Source organism: Panthera uncia, chromosome A2 (genome assembly GCF_023721935.1).
Source record: "Panthera uncia isolate 11264 chromosome A2, Puncia_PCG_1.0, whole genome shotgun sequence".
NCBI lineage: Eukaryota > Metazoa > Chordata > Mammalia > Carnivora > Felidae > Panthera > Panthera uncia.
In genome coordinates, this window is record NC_064816.1 from 157,296,192 (window position 1) to 157,315,870 (window position 19,679).

Sequence of the window (19,679 nt, forward strand, 5' to 3'; positions counted from 1 at the left end):
CGCTGCGGGGGCGCGGGGCCAGCCCTCCCGCCGCGGGGCCCGCAGCTCCGGCCGCCGGCCGCCGGCGCGAACGCCACCTACCTCGCCCGGCCGCCGGCGCGAACGCCACCTACCTCGCCGACTCCGCCGGGGGAGCCGGGGCTCGGGGCGCCGGGGGCGGCCTCCCCCTCCCCGCCGAGGCCGCCGGGCTCGCCCTTGCTCCAAGCCCGGGAGCCGGGCGGGAGCGCCTACCTGGATGCAGTTGATGACGAAGGCGTGACCGCGGAACACCCTCTGCAGCGCTCCAGACTCGGCGTCGAAGGCGCGCGCGCGGGCGTCCCCGCTGCCCGTGAACACTGCGAACACAGGGCCACGCTGCCTCCACCTCCTCCGGGCGCCGCGGGGCGGGGAGCAGGGAGGGGCGGGGCGGGAACGGTGACGCCCGGCCGCCCGCCTCACGGGGAAGCCAGAGGGTCCAAATAGGAACTAGCAGAAGCCCCTTGAAAGGAAGGAGGCGGCACCTTCATTATCCTACCACGTGCCTGGCAATGCAGGGTGACCACCCCCTCCTTGCGCCGCGGCCAGCTCCGCACGACTGCGGCTGCGCCGGCGCTGCCCTCTCAGGTGCTCCTACTCCTCCTGAGTACCAACCACCTCGACCCACGTTCCCTCTCAGACCATTCGGTGGAAGCCTTTTAAGCCTTTGGTGAGGCGTGGCTTCCCTGCTACAAAGCCCCTCCCTGCCTTGGGGTGGGGGCAGTCATACACCCCCACCATCTGAGCAGCCTACTGGGGCAAGGACCAACCAGAAATTCGTTCCTCCGCCTCCTCGGTAATGAACCTGGCCCTCCAAACAGAGCCTCTGGGGTTCGCTAGAGTGCCCCCGCCCAACCCCTCACAGGGGAAGCCCCGGGATTCCGCCTTCCTTGTGCCTTTTCCTACATTAGAACTTAGGTCAAGAGTTCCCAGACTCCGGTGATCACCTGGAGGGCTGGCTAAGACCGATTGCCGGGCCCACCTGAGTGTCTGTGTTAAAAGGTCTGGGAACCTACATGTCTAACCAGTTCCAGGTGCTGCTGCTGCTGGTCAGGCACCACACTGAGGACACTGACCATAAGAACTCCCTCGTTTATTTATTGTCTTAGCCTGGGTTCTCCCAGAAGTGAGCCCTGACACTAGGATCTGGGTGCAAACACTTTGTGAGCACATTCCACGAGGTGGGGAGAGAAACAAGAAGGAAGGAGGCCCATACAGGTGTATTAGTGAGCAGGTGACTGCTGGGGCCCTTGGGAGAGGGTGCAGAGCATGTCTAAGAGTTGTCCCCCGGCGGCGGGGGGGGGGGGGGGGGGGGACAAGGATGCTGGACGACTAATCCACAGTTCCCATCAGTCATTGGTCGAGGGCCTCTCTTGTGGGTATCAGGAACCAGCCCTCCTCCGACCTGCTCCTCACAGGAAAACACCCTAGCGCAGAGGACCTCAGCTGCAGCAGCAGAAGTTACCCACAGCACCTGCTACCCCCACCCAGCAGCCTAGCGAGCCATGGGGCCTCCCTAGCCTCGGGGATCTATTCCTTACCCCGCTAACTGCTTCACCTGCCTATTCCCAGCCTTGCTGCTAAAGCCACTGGTGAATGTGGCTCTGGGGGGAGGGCGGGTTCCTTCCTGGGTCTCTTCTGTTCCTTTCTGCTTCCCCTCCCCCAACCCAGTGTGGCTGCTGGGCACCCTGTGGGTGAGAAGAGGGTCAGGAATTCAGTCTGATCAGCCTGCACCCTGTTGGCAAAGACCACGGACCAATTTCCTTAATAGCGGGCAGCAGGTAGGGGCCGTCCCAGCTGCTGCCAAGGTGAGGCGCTCTGGACAGCTTTCATCTTTTTACATTAGAGGTTCTGACTTGGGAGCAGAGCCATAATCACACTTACAGGCTTGGACACAGGAAAAAGGAAAAAATAATTTTTCCGTGTCAGACACCTAAATCCTGAGGGCATCTCAGGCTCTATTTTCAGAGATCCACATTCTGCCTTCATCAAACACCTGTGCTGTGAAATCAACTGGAATTTTCTGCTGTGTCTCTTCCCACCCCTCTGCTCCCTCTGTGTGTGTGTGTGTGTGTGTGTGTGTGTGTGTGTGTAAAAAGAGGGGGGAAGGGGGTGCTGATGGCAACACATAACGCTGGGGATTGTTTGGGGAAACAGATACGTTCAGGAACCTGGGAGCCCCACTCCCATGCAGGTGTGATGTGATGAGGTTGGGGGGGGAGGGCGATTGCTTCTTCGAACAGTGTCTGTTTTCTGGGCATGTCTGGGGGTGAACGTGTGCCAAGCCCGCGGGACAGAGCCAGCAAAGCTCAGGTGTGTCAGTTTGAGACCTGTGGGCCAGACGGCTTGTTGCCTACCCGATAAGCCAGTCTGTCTGTCCTTCTTTCCAAACTAGCCCTGATTCATCCTGGAAGCAATATCCCAGATAAGAGATTTTATTATTTAGTCCTTGCAGGCTGTGGTCAAAGAGGTATATGCACAGAGCCTTTGGGCAGGGCTTCCAAGAAAGATCTTTTTTTGTTTTATTTTGTTTTGAGAGAGTGATAGAGTATGAGCAGGGGAGGGCCAGAGAGAGAGGGGGACACAGAATCTGAAGCAGGCTCCAGGCTCTGTCAGCACAGAGCCGGATGCGGGGCTTGAACTCATGAACTCCAATATCATGACCTGAGCTAAAGTCGGCTGCTTAACCGACTGAGCCACCCGGGTGCCCCTAAGAAAAATCTTTAAAGGGACCTCCTCAGCTGGAGCACCTGGTGGCTCAGTCGGTTAAGCATCTGACTCTTGATGCTTGGCTCAGGTCATGATATATCACGGTTTGTGGGTTTGAGCCCCATGTTGGGTCCGCACTGACAGTGTGGAGTCTGCTTGGGATTCTCTCTTCCTCTCTCCTCTGGCCCTCCCCTGCTCCTGTGCGCTCTCTCTGTCTCTCTTTCAAAATAAATAAACTTTAAAAAAAAAAAAAAAAAGGATCTACTCAGCTAAGAGATGCATCCTTTTGCCCTTCCCTCTTCTTCCTGTCTAAAACATGACATGATGGCTGGAGCTCCAGCAGCTATCTTAAACCATGAAGTCCCCTAAAGGATAGAAGATATGTGCTAAGGGTGATGTGCAAAGTGATCAAAGGAGACTGGGTGCCTGACTGACTTGGTGCAACCATCCATTCCTGTCTAGACTGCCAGCCTCTGAAATTCTACCTGAGAAAAATAAACCACGGTTTCATTTAAAGCACTGTTATCTGGGCTCTTGTCTGTAGTCAAACCTAATGCCAGGTGAAGCCAAAGGCACGCGGCCCTCAGGTCTGGCTGGAGTAAGTAGTCTCTGTCTCACTTAGAGAATTAGAATGTGTCCGTGAGACAGTGCTCTTAACCCTGGGACTTCTGACCATTCAGGCTGCTGCACGTTCTTGTGGGGTGCAGTCAGGGAGGAATCCCCACACCCTCGTTTGGACCTTCTTTGGAAACAATGCCGCAGGCACATGTGCGTGGAGGGGAGTGGGCTGTTGGTCCTCCCGACTGGCCGCTGAGGCTCACGAAGGGAACAGTCGAGTAAGAAGTAGAGAGGCAGAGGGGCCCCGAGTGAGGGAGGACTTGGTAGGGTAAGAAGTGGAGGGCACAGGCAGGTTGGGGTGGCGTGGGGACCGCCGGGGACAAGGCTCACTTACAGGTGCCCGCGTGGTATTTGAGGGCGCTCACGCTGTGTCCGTGGGCTGCAAACGTGCGCACGCGCTCCCCCGTGTCTGCCAGCCAGCACTTGACCGTCCTGTCCGCGCTGCCCGAGTACACGTGCCGGTTCACGAGCTGGGGGGAGGGGGGAGAAGGGCGGGTCAGCACCAGACTTCCGGTCCTGCTGGCGGCAGCAGGCGACTCGGAGGCCCCCTCCAAATCTCTCTGGCTAACAGGGGAGGGGCGTGTCCGGGTCTCCCTGGAAACCGGATGGGCAGGAAATGGCCCGGCCTGCGGGACCCACCCAGCGGCCCACTCCGGCGCCCAAGAATCCTGTCGCTTTGCCCTGGGCCAAGTCACTGACTCTGCCCGCGCCTCCCTCGGCACCCTAAGAGCAAGGACCACGAAAGGTTCGCGGTGCTGTCATTACGGCTTCAGCAGCTCCCTACTGAAGAAGAGGCAGTGCCTGGGAAGGTTAACGCGAATCCACCGGCCCCAGGGGTTTCTGGCTGAGGAAAGGGCTCCCGGGGCGGGGCTCTCACTCTGCACCTTTGCACGCAGAGGTGCATACAGGAAAGAGAAAGGTCTAGAGGTACCCTGACTGGCCGCAGTTATGTCCAAGGTAGATCTTTGCCACCCGGGGGCCGTCCCTGGGTCCTGACCTCCTGCGCCTGAGGCTGCCCTGGTGGGGAGGGAGGAGGCCCTGGAGACAGGCTCCCCCACTTCCTGCCTGCCCCGGCTCACTAGAGTGGCATTCCCAGCCCTGCTTGGTGTGGTGGGAGGTAAGGAAAGGGCCTGGGAGAGAAGGGAAGGGGCTTGGGGAGGCCCCCTCCCAGGAGCACCCCCTGCCAAGGTAGTGTACTGGCCCAAGGAACTGCAAAGAAAGACTATTAAAAGAACCCTGCAGATTCCTCTAGACAAAACCCCACGCAACACCTCTGGGTAGCAGTGATGCAGAGAAGCGAAAGTTGGGCGAGGAGGGCAGGCGAGAAGCCCTGGAGAGAGCTCTTCCTGATGGTGCCGGGGCCCAGAGACCCCTGGGGGAATAGGAAAGATGAGGCCCTTCCCGGGGCCCAGAGACCCCTGGGGGCGTAGGAAAGATGAGGCCCTGGGGGGGGGGGGCAGCAGGCAGGTGGCCTGGAGCACGTACAGGCTGGCCACTGGCCTCCTCCACCTGCCCCAGGCCCTCCTAGCTTGAGAGCCCGATCCCGGCCACGCTCTGGGCCGCTTTCCACTCCGGTCCCCACGGCTGACCCGGTTTCCCCACGTCATCTCCTAGTTTAAATCCCAGAAGACAGGACTTTCGCTAGCCCAGGTTCTAGTTCCACCCGCAGCCACGGCACAGGTCAGACCTGGCTCTGGGCCACTCACAGGACCTCGAGGAATACACTCGGCCTCCTGGAGGCGGAGGCTGCCGCTGGTTTCCGGAGGACACAAGGGGGACACAGACACAGCCCCTCTCCCCGGCCCTGCCCTACAGTCCTGATAGTGTACGACTCGCCCCGGCCAACAGAGCCTGACTTCTGGCCTCTCTTATTGTCCCCTCCCCAAGAACAGGGACACGTGTGACACCCACATGCCCAAGGGGCTCCAGCAGGGCTCAGGACGTCACTCAGTCTTCTGGCTACCTGCAGCACCCTGCAGGGGCTCAGCTCCTGCCCATGTTCCAGCGCCCCTGTGCTGTCCTCTTTCTTTGTGGGCAAGCCGCCCCCCGCACTGTGCCTGCCCCCTGCCCCGTATTTCCTGACCGTTCCCCGGCATCTGTTGCTGTCCCCAGCATCCACGGCTGCGTGCCGCTCAGCCCACGCAGAGGAGGCGCTGAGACCCCGCGGCTGCCGGGGCGGAGGGGAGCTATCTCCTGCTCCCCACGTAGCGTGTCCCAACAACGTGGGGCCTGCCACGCTGTGTTTAAAAGTGACCAAGCGGCACAATTTCAGAGCACAAATCCGAGGCCAAGGAAACGCTCCAAGCGTGTCGCCCTTGGCGGCCTGGGGCCTCGCCGTTCCCTTGGGCTGCTTTCCCGGGGGGACGCCCACAGGGAACAGCGGGGCAGTTTGGGGAGGCCAGAGGAGGCCCGACGCAGATGGGGAAGCAGACAGACCCTGACGGGGGCCTATCACAAAGGACGCAGGTCCTGCAAGACCTCCCTCAGCCAAGACGGCTCCGAGGGGGTGGGGCTCACGGGCCACGCCCCTGCCACGGGATCCACCCAAACAGGCGGCAGGATGAGGCTTGTGAGCCTGGGACTCTGCCGTGGAGGCCCTGGGGTGCCCGCCTCTCCCCCCTCAGCTCACAGCAGCAGGTGCACCAGCACGGGGGTTAGAGGAGCCACCGGGCCAGGCTGCGGGGCACAGCGGGGCTCTGGACAGTCCGCCTCCTGGGCGGAACTGCCAGAAGAGGCCCCCTGACTCCCCCACGGTTCAGGCCCCGTCGCACCTTTCTAAGCTGCTGGTCACGAGGACAAGTGACGTGTTCAGCCCCGGGTCCCAATCTTCCTCTGCCCCTTACCAGCTGTGAGGCGTGCGGCAAGCTGCTGACCCTCTCTGAGCCTCTGTCCTCGCACGTGCCCCATGAGAAAACGTAAGCACGTCTGTTAGATGCTTAACAGCAGCAGAAACAAGCAGAACAAGCCGTGCACGGCCACCGTGCTGTGCCTACAGCGAATCCATCCGGATCCTCTCAACCCCCCGGGGGTGGGCGCCACTTCACGCTCAGAAGCCCCGAGCCAAAATCTTGGGGCCGGCCGTGTTTCAGGAGCTTTTGGATTTTAGCAGCACGCTCCTGTCTCTACAGCAACAGGGTGCATATTCCCAGGAAGCGGGCAAAAACGAATTGCGACGAGCCTCCTCTCTGTCCAGGCTTTGCCACCAACTAAGTTTTGCTGCCGAGCCTAAATCTTTAAGAAGGCTTCAGGTTTTGGAACGTTTGCATTTAGGAATTGTGGACCGGGGGCTCGTGGGTTGGTAGACCTAGTCCTCACCTAACGTGTGAGGAGACCAGAATTCGCGTGTGGAGCACAGCCTTAACCCCCGGGTCTGTGAACGTGACTGTATTTGGAGACAGGGTCTCGAAGGAGGTGGCTAAGTGAACTTGAATTCACTAGGGTGGGCGTCTCATCCGGTCGGACCGGCGTCCTTGTCAGCAGAGGAATTCTGGATGCGGAGGGGAGACCGAGTGAGGACGCAGGGAGAAGATGTCTGGCTACAAGCTGGCACCTTGGCCTTGGCCTTCCAGCCTCCAGAACCGTGAGACCCTCCATCTCCGTTGTCTAAGCCCCACCCCCCTCCCCCGGTCCGTGGCAGCTGGGAGGATGCCTCCCTGGCGGACAGGCAAGGGCCGGGCGGATCTCACCTCCAGACAGATGACAGGGCCCTGGTGCTCCCTGAACACCCGCAGCTGTTCCCCGCTCAGGATGTCCCAGGCGCGGATGGTGGCATCGGTGCTGCCGGTGAAGGCCGTGTGACTGGGCGTGTCCAGCACAAGGCAGAGCACGGCGCCCGTGTGGCCCCGCAGCGTCTGCCAGCAGCCGCCACCGGCCACCTGCCACACCCTGGCCGTGCCGTCCGTGCTGCCCGTCACCAGCAGCCCCCCGGCCTCCTCGGTGCAGGGGGCCCCGGGCAGGTCCCAGGGGGCGGAGTAGGCAAGGGTCAGCACGCAGTTGCGGTGGCCCCGGAACTCCTGGGACACCTGCCCCTTGTCCACGCTCCAGGCTCGAGCTGTCCGGTCGTAGGAGCCACTGAACAGCTGGTTGTCGGCCACCAGGATCCTGGAAGGAAGAGGGAAGGGCAGGGGTCACACCGTGCAGGGCGGCCCCACGGCCCGTCCCAGGGGCCCTTTGTCTGCCGTCCCGCGTGTCCGGGGAGCCCAGGGAACTTCGTGTGGGAGGAGCAGAGGGGCCCCCCGAGCGGGACGTGGCCACGACGCGCCGTCTCATTTTGGTGAATGCTAAGAAGCCCTCGGAACATACATGTCTGTCTTCACGCGGCGCTCCGCATAACGTCCCGGGCTCTGTCCACACACCCCCCCAGGGGAGCGGCTGAGGGAGCACCTGGAACCGGCGTGTGTGGCCAGTGTGGGGGCAGAGCGGTCAGGACCCCGCGCCTCACCCTCAGAGGCGCCCGGTGCTCCCTCTGCCGGGGAGCCTGGCGCAGGTAGGGGGAGGGCCGGACCTCGAGGAGAGCAGACGTCCCGCCTGCACGCGGCCCACGCCGCTCTCTGCTGGGCGGTCCTCACGGCCCACGGGTCATTAGGGAGGCCGAGCGCACCGTGACACGCGCTCTGTGTCCGACTCCCTTCTTCCCTGACACCCAGTAGGTATGGTTTTCATGACACGCGTATCTCTAACAGAAAGTGATGAGTTGACACCACGTGGCATCATAGGTGATGCCCTGGGGGCCTGAGTCCTGCCCCGTCGGGCCGGCACGAGAAGGCAGGGACCCCAAGGCCTGGCCGGCGCCCCCCCCCCCCCCCCACCGCCAAACGCACACACCCAGCCCGGCTCTGAAAACATGGGAAGAAGTGAATTCCACGTGGTGGCCCCAGGGATACTGCACAGTCGCGAGCACTTACTTTGTGATGCAATACACTAAGACTTAGTATCTACCCAGAACTATCAGGTTTTGTTTGTTTTTTTTAAGTCTATTTCTTTATTTTGAGAGAGAGAAAAAGACAGAAAGATCGGGGGAGAGGCAGAGGAGAGGGAGAAAGAGAGAGAGAGGGAGAATCCCGAGCAGGCTCCGTGCTGTCAGCACAGACCTTGTCTCGGGGCTCAGACCCACGAACCGTGAGATCGTGACCTGAGCTGAAACCAAGAGTCAGACGCTTAACCACCTGAGCCACCCAGGCGCCCCCAGAACTATCAGTTTGGAACAGCAACCTCTCAAAAGTGGTGTGTGTGTGCTCAGCCTAAGCCTGGCAGACTAGAATTTCTAGCCTTCATTGTCCGGGTTTGCTTTTGAGGAGCAGCCGATAGTTTCCAGCTACAACCTGAGAGCAAGCTGGTCACCTGAGATGTGGCCTGTCCTGTCCGCCCCAGCCCCAGCCCCAGCGGGAGAATCCCGCAGACCCGTGTTTTTCCTTAGTCACTTTTTTTTTTAAATGTTTTATTTATTTTTGAGACAGAGAGAGACAGAGCATGAGCAGGGGAGGGGCAGAGAGAGAGGGAGACACAGAATCCGAAGCAGGCTCCAGGCTCTGAGCTGTCAGCACAGAGCCCGACGCGGGGCTCGAACTCACCGAGTGTGAGATCATGACCTGAGCTGAGGTCGGACGCTCAACCGACTGAGCCACCCAGGCACCCCGTCACTAACTTCTTCCTCAAGGAAGAGCTTCGGGAAATGGCCAGCAGGAGGTATGACCCCCTCGGCCACCTGTGTCATCTGGGCCCTGATCCTCAGTGTCCGGGCCTCACTTGCTCTAGCTAAAGAGGCAGGAGAATAGAAGCCCGGATGCTGGGGGCGCCCGGGGGGCTCAGTCGGTTGAGTGTCCGACTTCAGCTCGGGTCATGATCTCCCAGTTTATGGGTTCGAGCCCCGCGTTGGGCTTTATGCTGACAGCTCGGAGCCTGCTTTGGATTCTGTGTGTGTGTGTGTGTGTGTGTGTGTGTGTGTGTGTGTGCCCCTCCCCTGCTTGTGCTCTCACTCTCTCAACAATAAATAAACATTAAAAAAAATTAAAATAAATTTAAAAAGCAATGCAGATGCTGGAAGGCAGGAAGGCTCCCTCCAGGCCTTCTTCTCCACTCAGAAGCATCCTGAGCCAACACAACCCCCGGTCTTTCTACTGAGAGATGTTACCTGGTTCCTGCCGGGTAATAAGGTTCTGACCGCAGGCAGCTGGTACCCCAGTCAGTTAGTGGTCGGTCTGGCCCCCCATTCCCTCCCACCGAGCCCTAAACCACTGGGCCAGTTTCTCACGCTGACCCAGCCTGTGAATCACACAAGCAGTGTCCCCTGTGACTGAGAACAGCCCTCCCTCTCCACCTGCCCTGGCCCAGCCCCTGACCCCTTTCCCTGACTGACTCAGCACACCCCCCAGGAAGCCCCCACCCCCAACAGAGAGGCCTCGAGGGCCTGCGCGCAGGTGCCCGTCCCCCCTGGTTATACCGGGCCCTCCCTCCGGAGTTTAAGACAGCCACCACAAGTTGCATAAATAGTGTCAAATTGATCTGATCAGCAAAGGAATCACGGCTTTAAAAAAGATTGGGGGCAGGGAGAGTGCCACGGCTCAGATCAGACCCAAATTCAAGAAGGAAAAATTCCAACCTCCTTGAGAAGGAGGGGGTGGCATATTTCAACCACAACACGGAAAGGAGAGGTTTAAAACCACTCTGGGCTCTATCTTCAGAACCAAACCCGTTTTGCTCCAAAGCAAAGCCCCCGGTCCACCATCAGGTACCTGTTAAGCCACTTTGTCTGGAATTTGTTCGCATCAGGAGGGGCCGTGGCCTCCAACGCCTTTCCCCGTGCCTAGCAGTGGGGCCCCCAAGTCGGGCATCCCTTCCCCGACCTCCTCCCGGACCCCCACATGCAGCCGGGGGACATCCGTCCTGAGCCTCCGTGGCCACGCGCTCCCGACGACCTCCGCGCACGTCCACGGGCAGGCCTCCCCGGCGCTCAGTTCCTCCGGGGCAGGGGGCCCCCGGCCACGCTGACCTGTTCACGATGGACGTGTGTCCCCGGAACACCTGCAGGCACTGCCCGGTCCGCACGTCCCACTTCCGGATGGTACAGTCAGCGCTGCACGTGAAGGCGGCCTCGTCCTCCAGGTGGCAGAAGGTCACGTAGCTCTCGTGGCCTGCGGACGAGGCGGACACGTGAGTGTTCCAGGCCGTGGCAACTCTCGCGGGGGCAGGGAGTGTCTCAGGGGAGTCCGGAGCGACCGGCCCTTTGCAGGGACGACCGACGAGTCCAGTCTGGGAGTCTTGGGAGCGATGGGGCACCAGGAGAAATTCCGGGGCACTCTCCCTGCCCCCAATCTTTTTTAAAAAACGTTTATTTATTTTGAGAGAGAGAGAGTGCAGGGAAGCGGCAGAGAGAGAAGGAGAGGGTATCAAGCAGGCCTCACCCTGTCAGCACGGAGCCTGAGGCAGGGCTAAAACCCACAATGACCTGTGAGATCATGACCTGAGATCAAGAGTCGCCACCCACTGAGCCACCCAGGCGCCCCTACCCCCATCCTTCTGTTCCTTCCTCTTCGTCTCTCTCTCTGTCTTCCTCCTCCCTCCTCTTCTTCCCTCCCCCTTCCTCACTGGTTCCTTTCAGTCTTCAAACTTTGCAGGTGTTTGAATTCACTTAGTCACTGACCAACCCGGTGTCCCGGAGGCAGGAGGCAAGGAGACCCAGGGCACACCTGGCCTGCGGGCCCAGAATGCCTGGCTTAGCTCCTGGCGCAGGCCCGGTCTCACCTCTCTGCACCCCCATCTCCTGATGGGCCCTGGGGAGAGTACCAGTGCCCGCCTCCCGGGGCGGCTGTGCAGACGCAGTGCATGCTGGATGGTGGCTGTTCTTATGTTTGGGAAGAGACACTGGTCCCAAAGGTATCAGGCCCTGATTCTTGGAAATGAAACGTTACCTTGCTTGGGGGGGGGGGGGGGGGGGACACACATTTTCAGATGTAATGAAGGATTCTGAGATGAGGACAGTATCCTAGATTCTCAGGGTGGCCAGAAATACCACCACAAGTGTCCCTGTAAGAAGGGGCAGAAGGAGATGTGAGGAACCCACAGAGAAGCCGCTGTGGAAACAGCAGTGACCGGAGGTGCCCTGAACACGGCTGATGCCACCCAAGCCAAGGAGCACCCAGCGGCCGCCGGAAACTGGCAGAGGCGACCAGCTCTCCCCTGCAGGGTTCAGAGGGACAGTGGCCCTGCCGACACCTCGGCTTTGGCCCAGCGACACCGATTTTGGATCTCTGGCCTCCAGAACCGGACCGGAATAAACTTGTGTCTTAGGGCGCCCAGCGTGACCAGTGGTCAGAGCAGCCGCAGGGAACTAATACAGAAGCAGAAACGACTAAGGCATTTTCTCTGCCCTCGAAGAGAGTGCTGGCCCCGAAGGACGGACAGCGACGGGACACGCGCTGGACAGAGCATGACGGGGTCAACGGAGCAGAAGCCTGGGTGTTGCAGTGCCTATGTGGGGAGGAGAGAGCAGAGTGTCCCGTGACAGAAGATGTCACACACCAACGCAAGAAGGAACCCCGAGGCCAGAATTTAGGTGCTTGGCAGAAATGGCGGATCCCGCACGGATACGGCGAGGGTGGAGGTCTAGGGCAGAGGGAGGGCCACACAGAGCCTGGGGTCTGGGCCAAGTGCACCTGCCCGTCCAACTGCTGACAGTGCAACTGTCAGTCTCTTGACTGTCACCGTGGCTGTGGCATCAAGGCTCACAGAGCAGCTCTGGAAGCTGTCAGGTGCCCCGTCATAGGAGGCCTGTCCCTCAGGTCGACACGTTTCCACCTCGGACAACCACTCCTGATGGCAAACTGAACCTGCGTGTGTTTTTAGAAGAATCCAGGGACCAGAAAACCAATAGAATCAAAGGAATGTTTGACCTAAGATCCATGTCACAGAGAAGGAAACTGATGAGTTCAAATATCTACACGTGTGGGCTATATTAATTACGCTGAAGATTGCGGTCAAGGGGCGCCTGGGTGGCTCGGTCGGTTGAACGTCCAACTCTTGATTTTGGCTCAGGTCATGATCTCAGGGTTGTGGGCCCGAGCCCTGTGTCAGGCTCCGTGCCAAGCATAGAGCCTGCTTGAGATTCTCTCTCTCTCTCTGTCAAATGAATAAAATGGTATCAGATAGGGATTCAGAATCTCCTGGGCAGTTTCAAGCTGATTTGCACTTTTTGGGCGGCCCTGGGTTTTAGTTTAGTTGCTCTTGGAAGAACCCAACTCCCTGGGTTTTAGGAAACAGAATTAAAAAAAAAAAGAAAGGAAGACATGTTTTTCAGTCTTCTTGGATAGCATATACCAGGCCTCTAAGAGAACGACGTTTGTGTGAATTAAGTAAACACTTGAAGAGGGCGCAGATTATGTTTCCCTTAAAATACACGTCAGTTTAAAAGTCGAGGGCAAAATGTGTTTGGCAAAACACAGCCCAGCTTTTTTGCCAACCCCAAAATGTTTATAAAACATTTTAAGATTGTCAACAAACTTTCCCTGAAACCAGAGCTGCCGTGGGGAGGGCTCAGCGCCGTCTGAGGAACCACCTGGCTTGCTCAGCGTGGCTGGAAGGCAGCCCGGTGTCCCCAGGGCAGGCGGGCGCGGGCCAGGCGACCCCTGCGGGAACACCCCGCAGTCTCCTACCCACCCCGTGTAGCCCGGCGCCAGCCAAGCCAGGAGACGCTTCCGCAGGGGCATCGGCCCCTTTCTGGCCGCTTCCGTCCTGCCTCAACAGCATCTGACAGCAGGAAGGCAAAGTGCCAAGTGTACAGGAGGCCAAGAAAAGCACTGGAAAACAGTGTGGCGAGTCAACCATGGCATCTCCACTCAATGAAGCCATAGCCACTAGCCCAGGCATGGGAAGGCCATGAGATGTGGGACCGATTATATGACCCGTGGAAGACAAAAGAAAAAAGAAAAGAAAAAAAAAGATATATACAATAAAAATATAAGCACCTAGAAACAAAGACTTGAAGAAAAGAGTTAATAATGAAAAGAATTTCTTCGATGTAAAAAAAAAAATCTCGTGTCTGAAGCCGGGCCAGGCTGACCCTCTGCCCTCTCGGGCGCCTGGCCCTGGGCTGCCTGAGGATCCCCGCGGCGGTCAAGGCCCTCCCAGGGACAAGCCCCTTCCCGCGCGCCAGGAACCCCCACATCTGAAAACCCACACTGAATGAGTCCCAGCTCGGAGCCCTGCCCGCAGTCGCTGCAGAGCGTGTCTCTGCCTGCAACCCACGGGCTGTGTGACAGGGTCCACCGCCCCCAGCCTACGGGGTCATGGGGGGAGGGGATGAGGGAGGCTGGGGAGGAGGGCCCATCAAATCTCCAGGGTCCACAGCGCTGCCACCACCACCACCACCACGAGCTGTTGGAATTGTGTAGAATAAGCAAAACAAAGCCAAACTAAAAATAAACATTTTTGAAGGGATAAAGAATGCAGATAAGACGCAACTATTATGTTCAAAAGGACAGGCTGAGGCCAGGGGTTTTCCGTTTCTGCCAATGTCGTCCGGCCCTCCCCGCCTCCCTGGCAGCGCCCCTCAGACTCGCTGGAGGCTCCAAGTGGCCCCTCCACGTGCTGGCGAGACCGCTCAGGGCACCGGCCACCCAGGGGCCGCGGTGGCAGAGGTGGGCTGGCTGGCGTGGGCCCCACCGGAGCTGGAACGTGCGTCCTACTCACTTGGCTTGAAAAGCGGATCCGCTTTCCCCTCTGTGTCCCTGGCAAGTCTTGGGTCTCCCCGGGGGGGTGGGGGCGGCGGGGGGAGTGGGGAGTGCTCCAGGCTGCTCACTGCGGTTCCCCCACCCCCTGGTGGCTCCCCCACCCCCCAGCTGCCCGCAGGGTTCAGACAGCTGGGAACCCCAGCAGGAGGCTTTAGGGCAGGATCTGTTGGCCTGCAGCCATGCTCACACCTCCCTGGAGGGAGGCCTCTCGGCAGCAGCCTTCCCGGGCTACGGTGAACTTCCCAGCCTTGCTCCTTCGGGGCTAGGAGTGATGACCCCTTGACCCCTGCTGGTGCAACCACAGGTCCTGCGGTTCCCCTAGGCTATGCCCACATTTGGCAAGTGTCTCTATTAACCTCTCCTTGAGCCACCATCTTGAGGGTGCCATTTTGTTTCCTGCCGGGACCCGCCTCACGGAGCCGCCTGGCGATGGGGCCAGAGCAGTGAGCCCAGAGCACGGAAGGGGTGGCTGAAACGGACAGTGTCGGACAAAACCAGCAAAGAGTCCGCTTCGGGCCACCCGCCCCGAGCTCCCAGCCAGGACAGGCTGGTGCTCTTGTCGCTGAGGCTGCCACCGGCGCTGTCGTCCCGCCTGGCTTCTGTCAGCCCACGCCCTCAACCGGGCGGCCTCGACCTGTGCCCTCCTCACTCCACACCCGCAGGGAGCTCCCCACCCCCCGACAGTGGTCTCCTAAGAGCTGGAGAAATGAATCACCCAGCCCGGGCTTCCTTCACATCCATCCTTAAAAACGCATTTTGATGGAACTCTTCTTTGACAAAGTTACTAATGATCCATGTCTGAGAGCCTTCCCTGTGCCCCCACATGCTTCTTTAAAAATACGTAGACGATTCAGAAAGCCCACTTCTCGGTATATACACAAAGGGCCTGGAAGAGATGTTTGCACGGCCAAGTTCACGGCAGTGAGCTACTCTCGCGATAGTCAAGTGAAAGGAACCCAAGTGTCCACTGACGGGCGAACGGGCAAAAAAAATGCACACAACAAAACAGTTCGCGGCCTTCAGAAGGAAGGAAATCCCAACACCTGCTACAGCACGGACGAACCTCGAAAACATCATGCTCAGTGGGATGAACCAGTCACCAAAAGAGAAACACTGTAATGACTGCACTGTGCGGGGTCCCCAGAGCAGTCAGATCCACAGGGGCAGAGAGCAGAATGAATGTGGGGGGGCGGGGGGCGGGGAGAAATGGGGTTATTGTTCAAAGGGGACACAGTTTAGGGGTGCCTGGGTGGCGCAGTCGGTTAAGCGTCCGACTTCAGCCAGGTCACGATCTCGCGGTCCGTGAGTTCGAGCCCCGCGTCAGGCTCTGGGCTGATGGCTCGGAGCCTGGAGCCTGTTTCCGATTCTGTGTCTCCCTCTCTCTCTGACCCTCCCCCGTTCATGCTCTGTCTCTCTCTGTCCCAAAAATAAATAAAAAAAAAAACGTTGAAAAAAAAAATTAAAAAAAAAAAAAAAAAAAAGGGACACAGTTTCAGTTTTACAAGATGACCAAGTTCTGGAGATGGGTAGTGGTAATGGCAGGACATTATGAGAGATTCATATCTTCAAACCGTACAATTAAAAATGGTCGAGATGGTAAATTTGATGCTACATGTTTTCTATTATAGTTAAAAATTGGGGCGCCTGGGTGGCTCGGTCGGTTAAGCACCCACCCTCAGCTCAGATCATGATCTCTCGGTTCCTTAGTTCGAGCCCCGCGACAGGCTCTCTGATGTCAGCACAGAGCCTGCTTCAGATCCTGTCTCCCTCTCTCTGTGTCCCTTCCCTGCTCACGCGCGCTTTCTCTCTCTCTCTCTCTCTCTCTCTCTCTCAAAAATAAATAAACATTTAAAAAGTTTAAGAAAAAGGGGCACCTGGGTGGCTCAGTCAGTCAAGCGTTTGACTTCGGCTCAGGTCATGAGCTAGAGGTTCGTGAGTTTGAGCCCCGCGTCGGGCTCTGTGCTGACTGCTCAGAGCCTGGAGCCTGCTTCGGATTCTGGGTCTCCCTCTCTCTCTGCCCCTCCTCCACTTGTGCTCTGTCTCTCTCTCAAAAATAAATAAAACATCGGGGCGCCTGGGTGGCGCAGTCGGTTAAGCGTCCGACTTCAGCCAGGTCACGATCTCGCGGTCCGTGAGTTCGAGCCCCGCGTCAGGCTCTGGGCTGATGGCTCGGAGCCTGGAGCCTGTTTCCGATTCTGTGTCTCCCTCTCTCTCTGCCCCTCCCCCGTTCATGCTCTGTCTCTCTCTGTCCCAAAAATAAAAAACGTTGAAAAAAAAAATTAAAAAAAAATAAATAAATAAAACATCAAAAAAATAGATAAACATAAAAAATAAAAATAAGTAAGATTGCCCATTCCCTTCCAGGCCCACCTGGGCCAAGAGGCGAGCCCTGACTACCCCAGCGCCTAGACTTCCTGCTTTATCTGAAGTTCAAGTGCACAAAGCCCCCCGAGTTTAGCAACCCAACCTACAAATTCTCTGGGGCAGCCATCTCCAAATCTCACACAGGCACCCGGTAGAGCCAAGGGAGGGGTGCGGGCTCCGGCCAACGCCGCCCTGACTGCATAAATGCGGGAGCACTGCTTAGCCCTTTGGAGCCTCAGTTTCCTCATCCACAAATGGGGATAATAAGGCTGTGAGAAGCAAACGAAGAAGAGCTTTGGAGCTGGCCAGGTACAGTGCCAACGAGACCCTCTTATTTGGTTCGGGCGTGTTGATGTAGGCATGGAAGGTAAGACGACTAGTACGAGTCAGGAACTATTTGTTCATTGTTTTAATCCCCCCCCCCCCCAAAAAACACACAAAACCTCATAAGGCTAGATGACTATTGTATCACCCCCAATTCACAGATAAAGAAACGAAGGCAAGAGAAGCAATGAGATTCGAGCAGGAGCAGCCCAGCTCCAGAGCCACCTCCTAGTAATGGATCCTCCTGCTCCCTGGTGGTGAGTAGGGGTCAACCAGATGGGCAGACGCCCACCAAGGCTTCCAGTAATTAGGGGTGTGCAGTTTGTTCACATGGAATTAAAAACAAACAGCACCCCTATCTTGCTAGAAGATGCTGTTAGGAGACAAGGACGCTGTGGGACAACCACAGTGGGTTGGAACCTTCAAGCTGGGTCCCTCGCCACGCGGGAACAGACCAGGGCGGGGTCCGCCATTTTGGGAAATGTCGCCTACCCCATTGAGCCAATGAAGTGCCCCAAATGAGTAGGTACCCGATGGATAAGAGAAAAAGAGGGGAAAGGAAAATTACATTAAATACAATTCTTCCCTTTACAGAATAATTGTCAGTTAAACCTGCTTTTTTTCCCCTTAAACCTACCTTTCTTCACCTAGAGGTCACCGACCGCCTTTGAAAGCCAGTTCTATTTTCTTTAAAAACAATTTTTTTTTAATGTTTATTTTTGAGGGGGGGCGGGGAGGGGCAGAGAGAGAGGGAGACACAATGGAAAGCAGGCTCCAGGCTCCGAGCTGTCAGCAGAGCCCGACGTGGGGCCCGAACCCAGGAACGGCGAGATCACGACCTGAGCCAAAGTCAGACCCTTAACCCACTGAGCCGCCCAGGCGCCCTCAGTTCCATTTTCTGAAAAAGCAGAGCTGCTGCGGGTCAGAAGCTAGGAGCAAGGACTAGTGCACATCCAAACTGACTCTTTTCTAAGTCACTATTAGTGTGACTTCGTGATAAGGCAAGGTTATTCTGTCCCTTCTGTCCATGAAAATTCTTGAAGTGCCGATCTTTATAGCAGCAGAAACAATTCGGGTAAGTGGTCAGCAGTTTCTCCGTTTGATGGAGTTTTCCTGTTGAGGGGGATGGCTCTCGGCCAGGGCACAGAGGCTGTTGGGGTCCTCTGGGGACAAGCCACTGTGAGGGCCACAAAGCGGGTGTTTCGGTTGTTGCCAGGCACAGAGCTGGGTGGTGAGGACAGGGCAGAGCTGGGCAGGAGGACGGGCCCTGGAGGCTCGGCCCAGTCTCTGGAACTGCCCACCAGGCCAGAACCACCCTGGAAAGGCCTGGAGCTCAACTAGGGAGGAAACGCACCTACGAACTGGACTCCCATCATGGGCACCAGCCCCAAGGTCTCCCCGGGGGCAGTGTGCCTCAGACCCACCCAGGAGCTTGTTAGAGGTGCAAATTCTAGAGTCCTACACTATGGGCCCACTGAAACTGCAACCTGGAAATGTACATTTCTGAAAGCCCTCCAGACGAGTCTCGTGTCTGGGGGGCAATGCAGCTAGATTTTAAATTCTGAACAGATCTGGCGCACCCGGGTGGCTCAATCGGCCCGGCCTCAGCTCAGGTCACGATCTCGCGGTTTGTGGGTTCGAGCCCCGCGTCGGGCTCTGTGCTGACAGCTCGGAGCCTGGAGCCTGCTTCGGATCCTGTGTCTCCCTCTCCCTCTGCCCCTTCCCCCCTCACGCTCTGTCTCTCTCCATCTCTCAAAAATGAATACACATTAAAAAATTTAAAAACATTTTGAATAGATCTTAGCTCTTCCAGATTTGGGTCAGTGCCTGTCAATCTATGCGATGCTGGGGGCAGGGGGTGGCCAGGAATGTGTTGGTTTGTACCAGAATTTCCCGTCTCCACACCTACCCCCAAGTAACAGGCAATCCAAAATCCATTTCTCCCAGGCTTTGAAATATCTCCCATAACTGCTTTTATTTAAAACCAACAGGGTTATCATCTGCCACTAATGAAGCTCCCTGTGCCTACATGGCTTAGAAGGCCCGGGGAGGCCACTCGGGACTTGCTGGTTATGGTGGAAAAACCAGGTGGTTATAAACAACCGCCGCGTGGAGAGCCTTGTGCTTCAAGGGGCTACTACCTGCTCTCGGGACAACAGCGACAGGGCTGGAGAGGGACCTCACAATCCTGCAGTGCGGACACGTCACAGGGACCCACGGAAAGAAACGCATCGGCCTCCAGTGTGACGAAGTACACAGATCCAAACCAACACGTGTGCGTTTGTGAAACTTCTATAAAACAACATGTCCACCTACTACGTGTGCCTCCTGCCCCCGCATCGTGTTTCCAAATATGCTAACCCCTTCTGAGAAACTTTGATCCATTCCTCTCCCACACCCCTTCATTCTCCAGAAGAAACGAGGCTGCAGGGAGGGCAGGGCAGGGCGGTCAGATGGGGAAGGGAGGGGGGTTCACATTTCAACCCTCCCCTCCCTCCCCCACAGGCTGCGCGACCCCGGGCAACTTATTTCCGGAATGCCTCGGTTTCCCCGTCTGCCCGAGGGGGATAACAGCCGCGTGAGGCCTGCACGCCGCAGTGCTCCGTGCGGCGGGGTGGGGGGCTTGGCAAGCCCTGGTGGTGACCACAATGGCTCCTAGAGTTAATGTCCCGGCCAAACGCCCCAGGGACAGCGAGAGGCAGGGGAAGGCGCTGCCTAGCCACAGGAGCGCGCCGAGGCGCGATTCCCGGTGGGGCGTGACAGCCGTGGTACCGGAAATGATTTCCCCGCACTGGGCTGACAGGTGACGGAAGCCCCACGCAGCGGGCGCCCCTCGGCCCACGGGTTGGGGTTCCGGGCGGGTTGGGCCCCCCCGCCCGGTGCGCGCGCGCAGCCCGCGGCGCGCTGGGCCCCGGGCGGGCGCTC

The 19,679-nt window shown here is 58.1% G+C and overlaps 1 protein-coding gene across 1 annotated transcript in view; it reads right to left on the reverse strand.

The window, feature by feature from the left end:
• WDR86 (WD repeat domain 86) overlaps positions 1 to 19,679 on the reverse strand; it is a 22,285-nt gene that overhangs the window by 971 nt on the left and 1,635 nt on the right. The window contains exons 2-5 of the mRNA XM_049642143.1: positions 10,331 to 10,472; positions 7,029 to 7,443; positions 3,677 to 3,812; positions 218 to 335 (exon numbers count right to left, since the gene is read on the reverse strand). Of these exons, the coding sequence (XP_049498100.1) occupies positions 218 to 335; positions 3,677 to 3,812; positions 7,029 to 7,443; positions 10,331 to 10,472 (811 nt within the window). The remainder of the gene's footprint in view (positions 1 to 217; positions 336 to 3,676; positions 3,813 to 7,028; positions 7,444 to 10,330; positions 10,473 to 19,679) is intronic.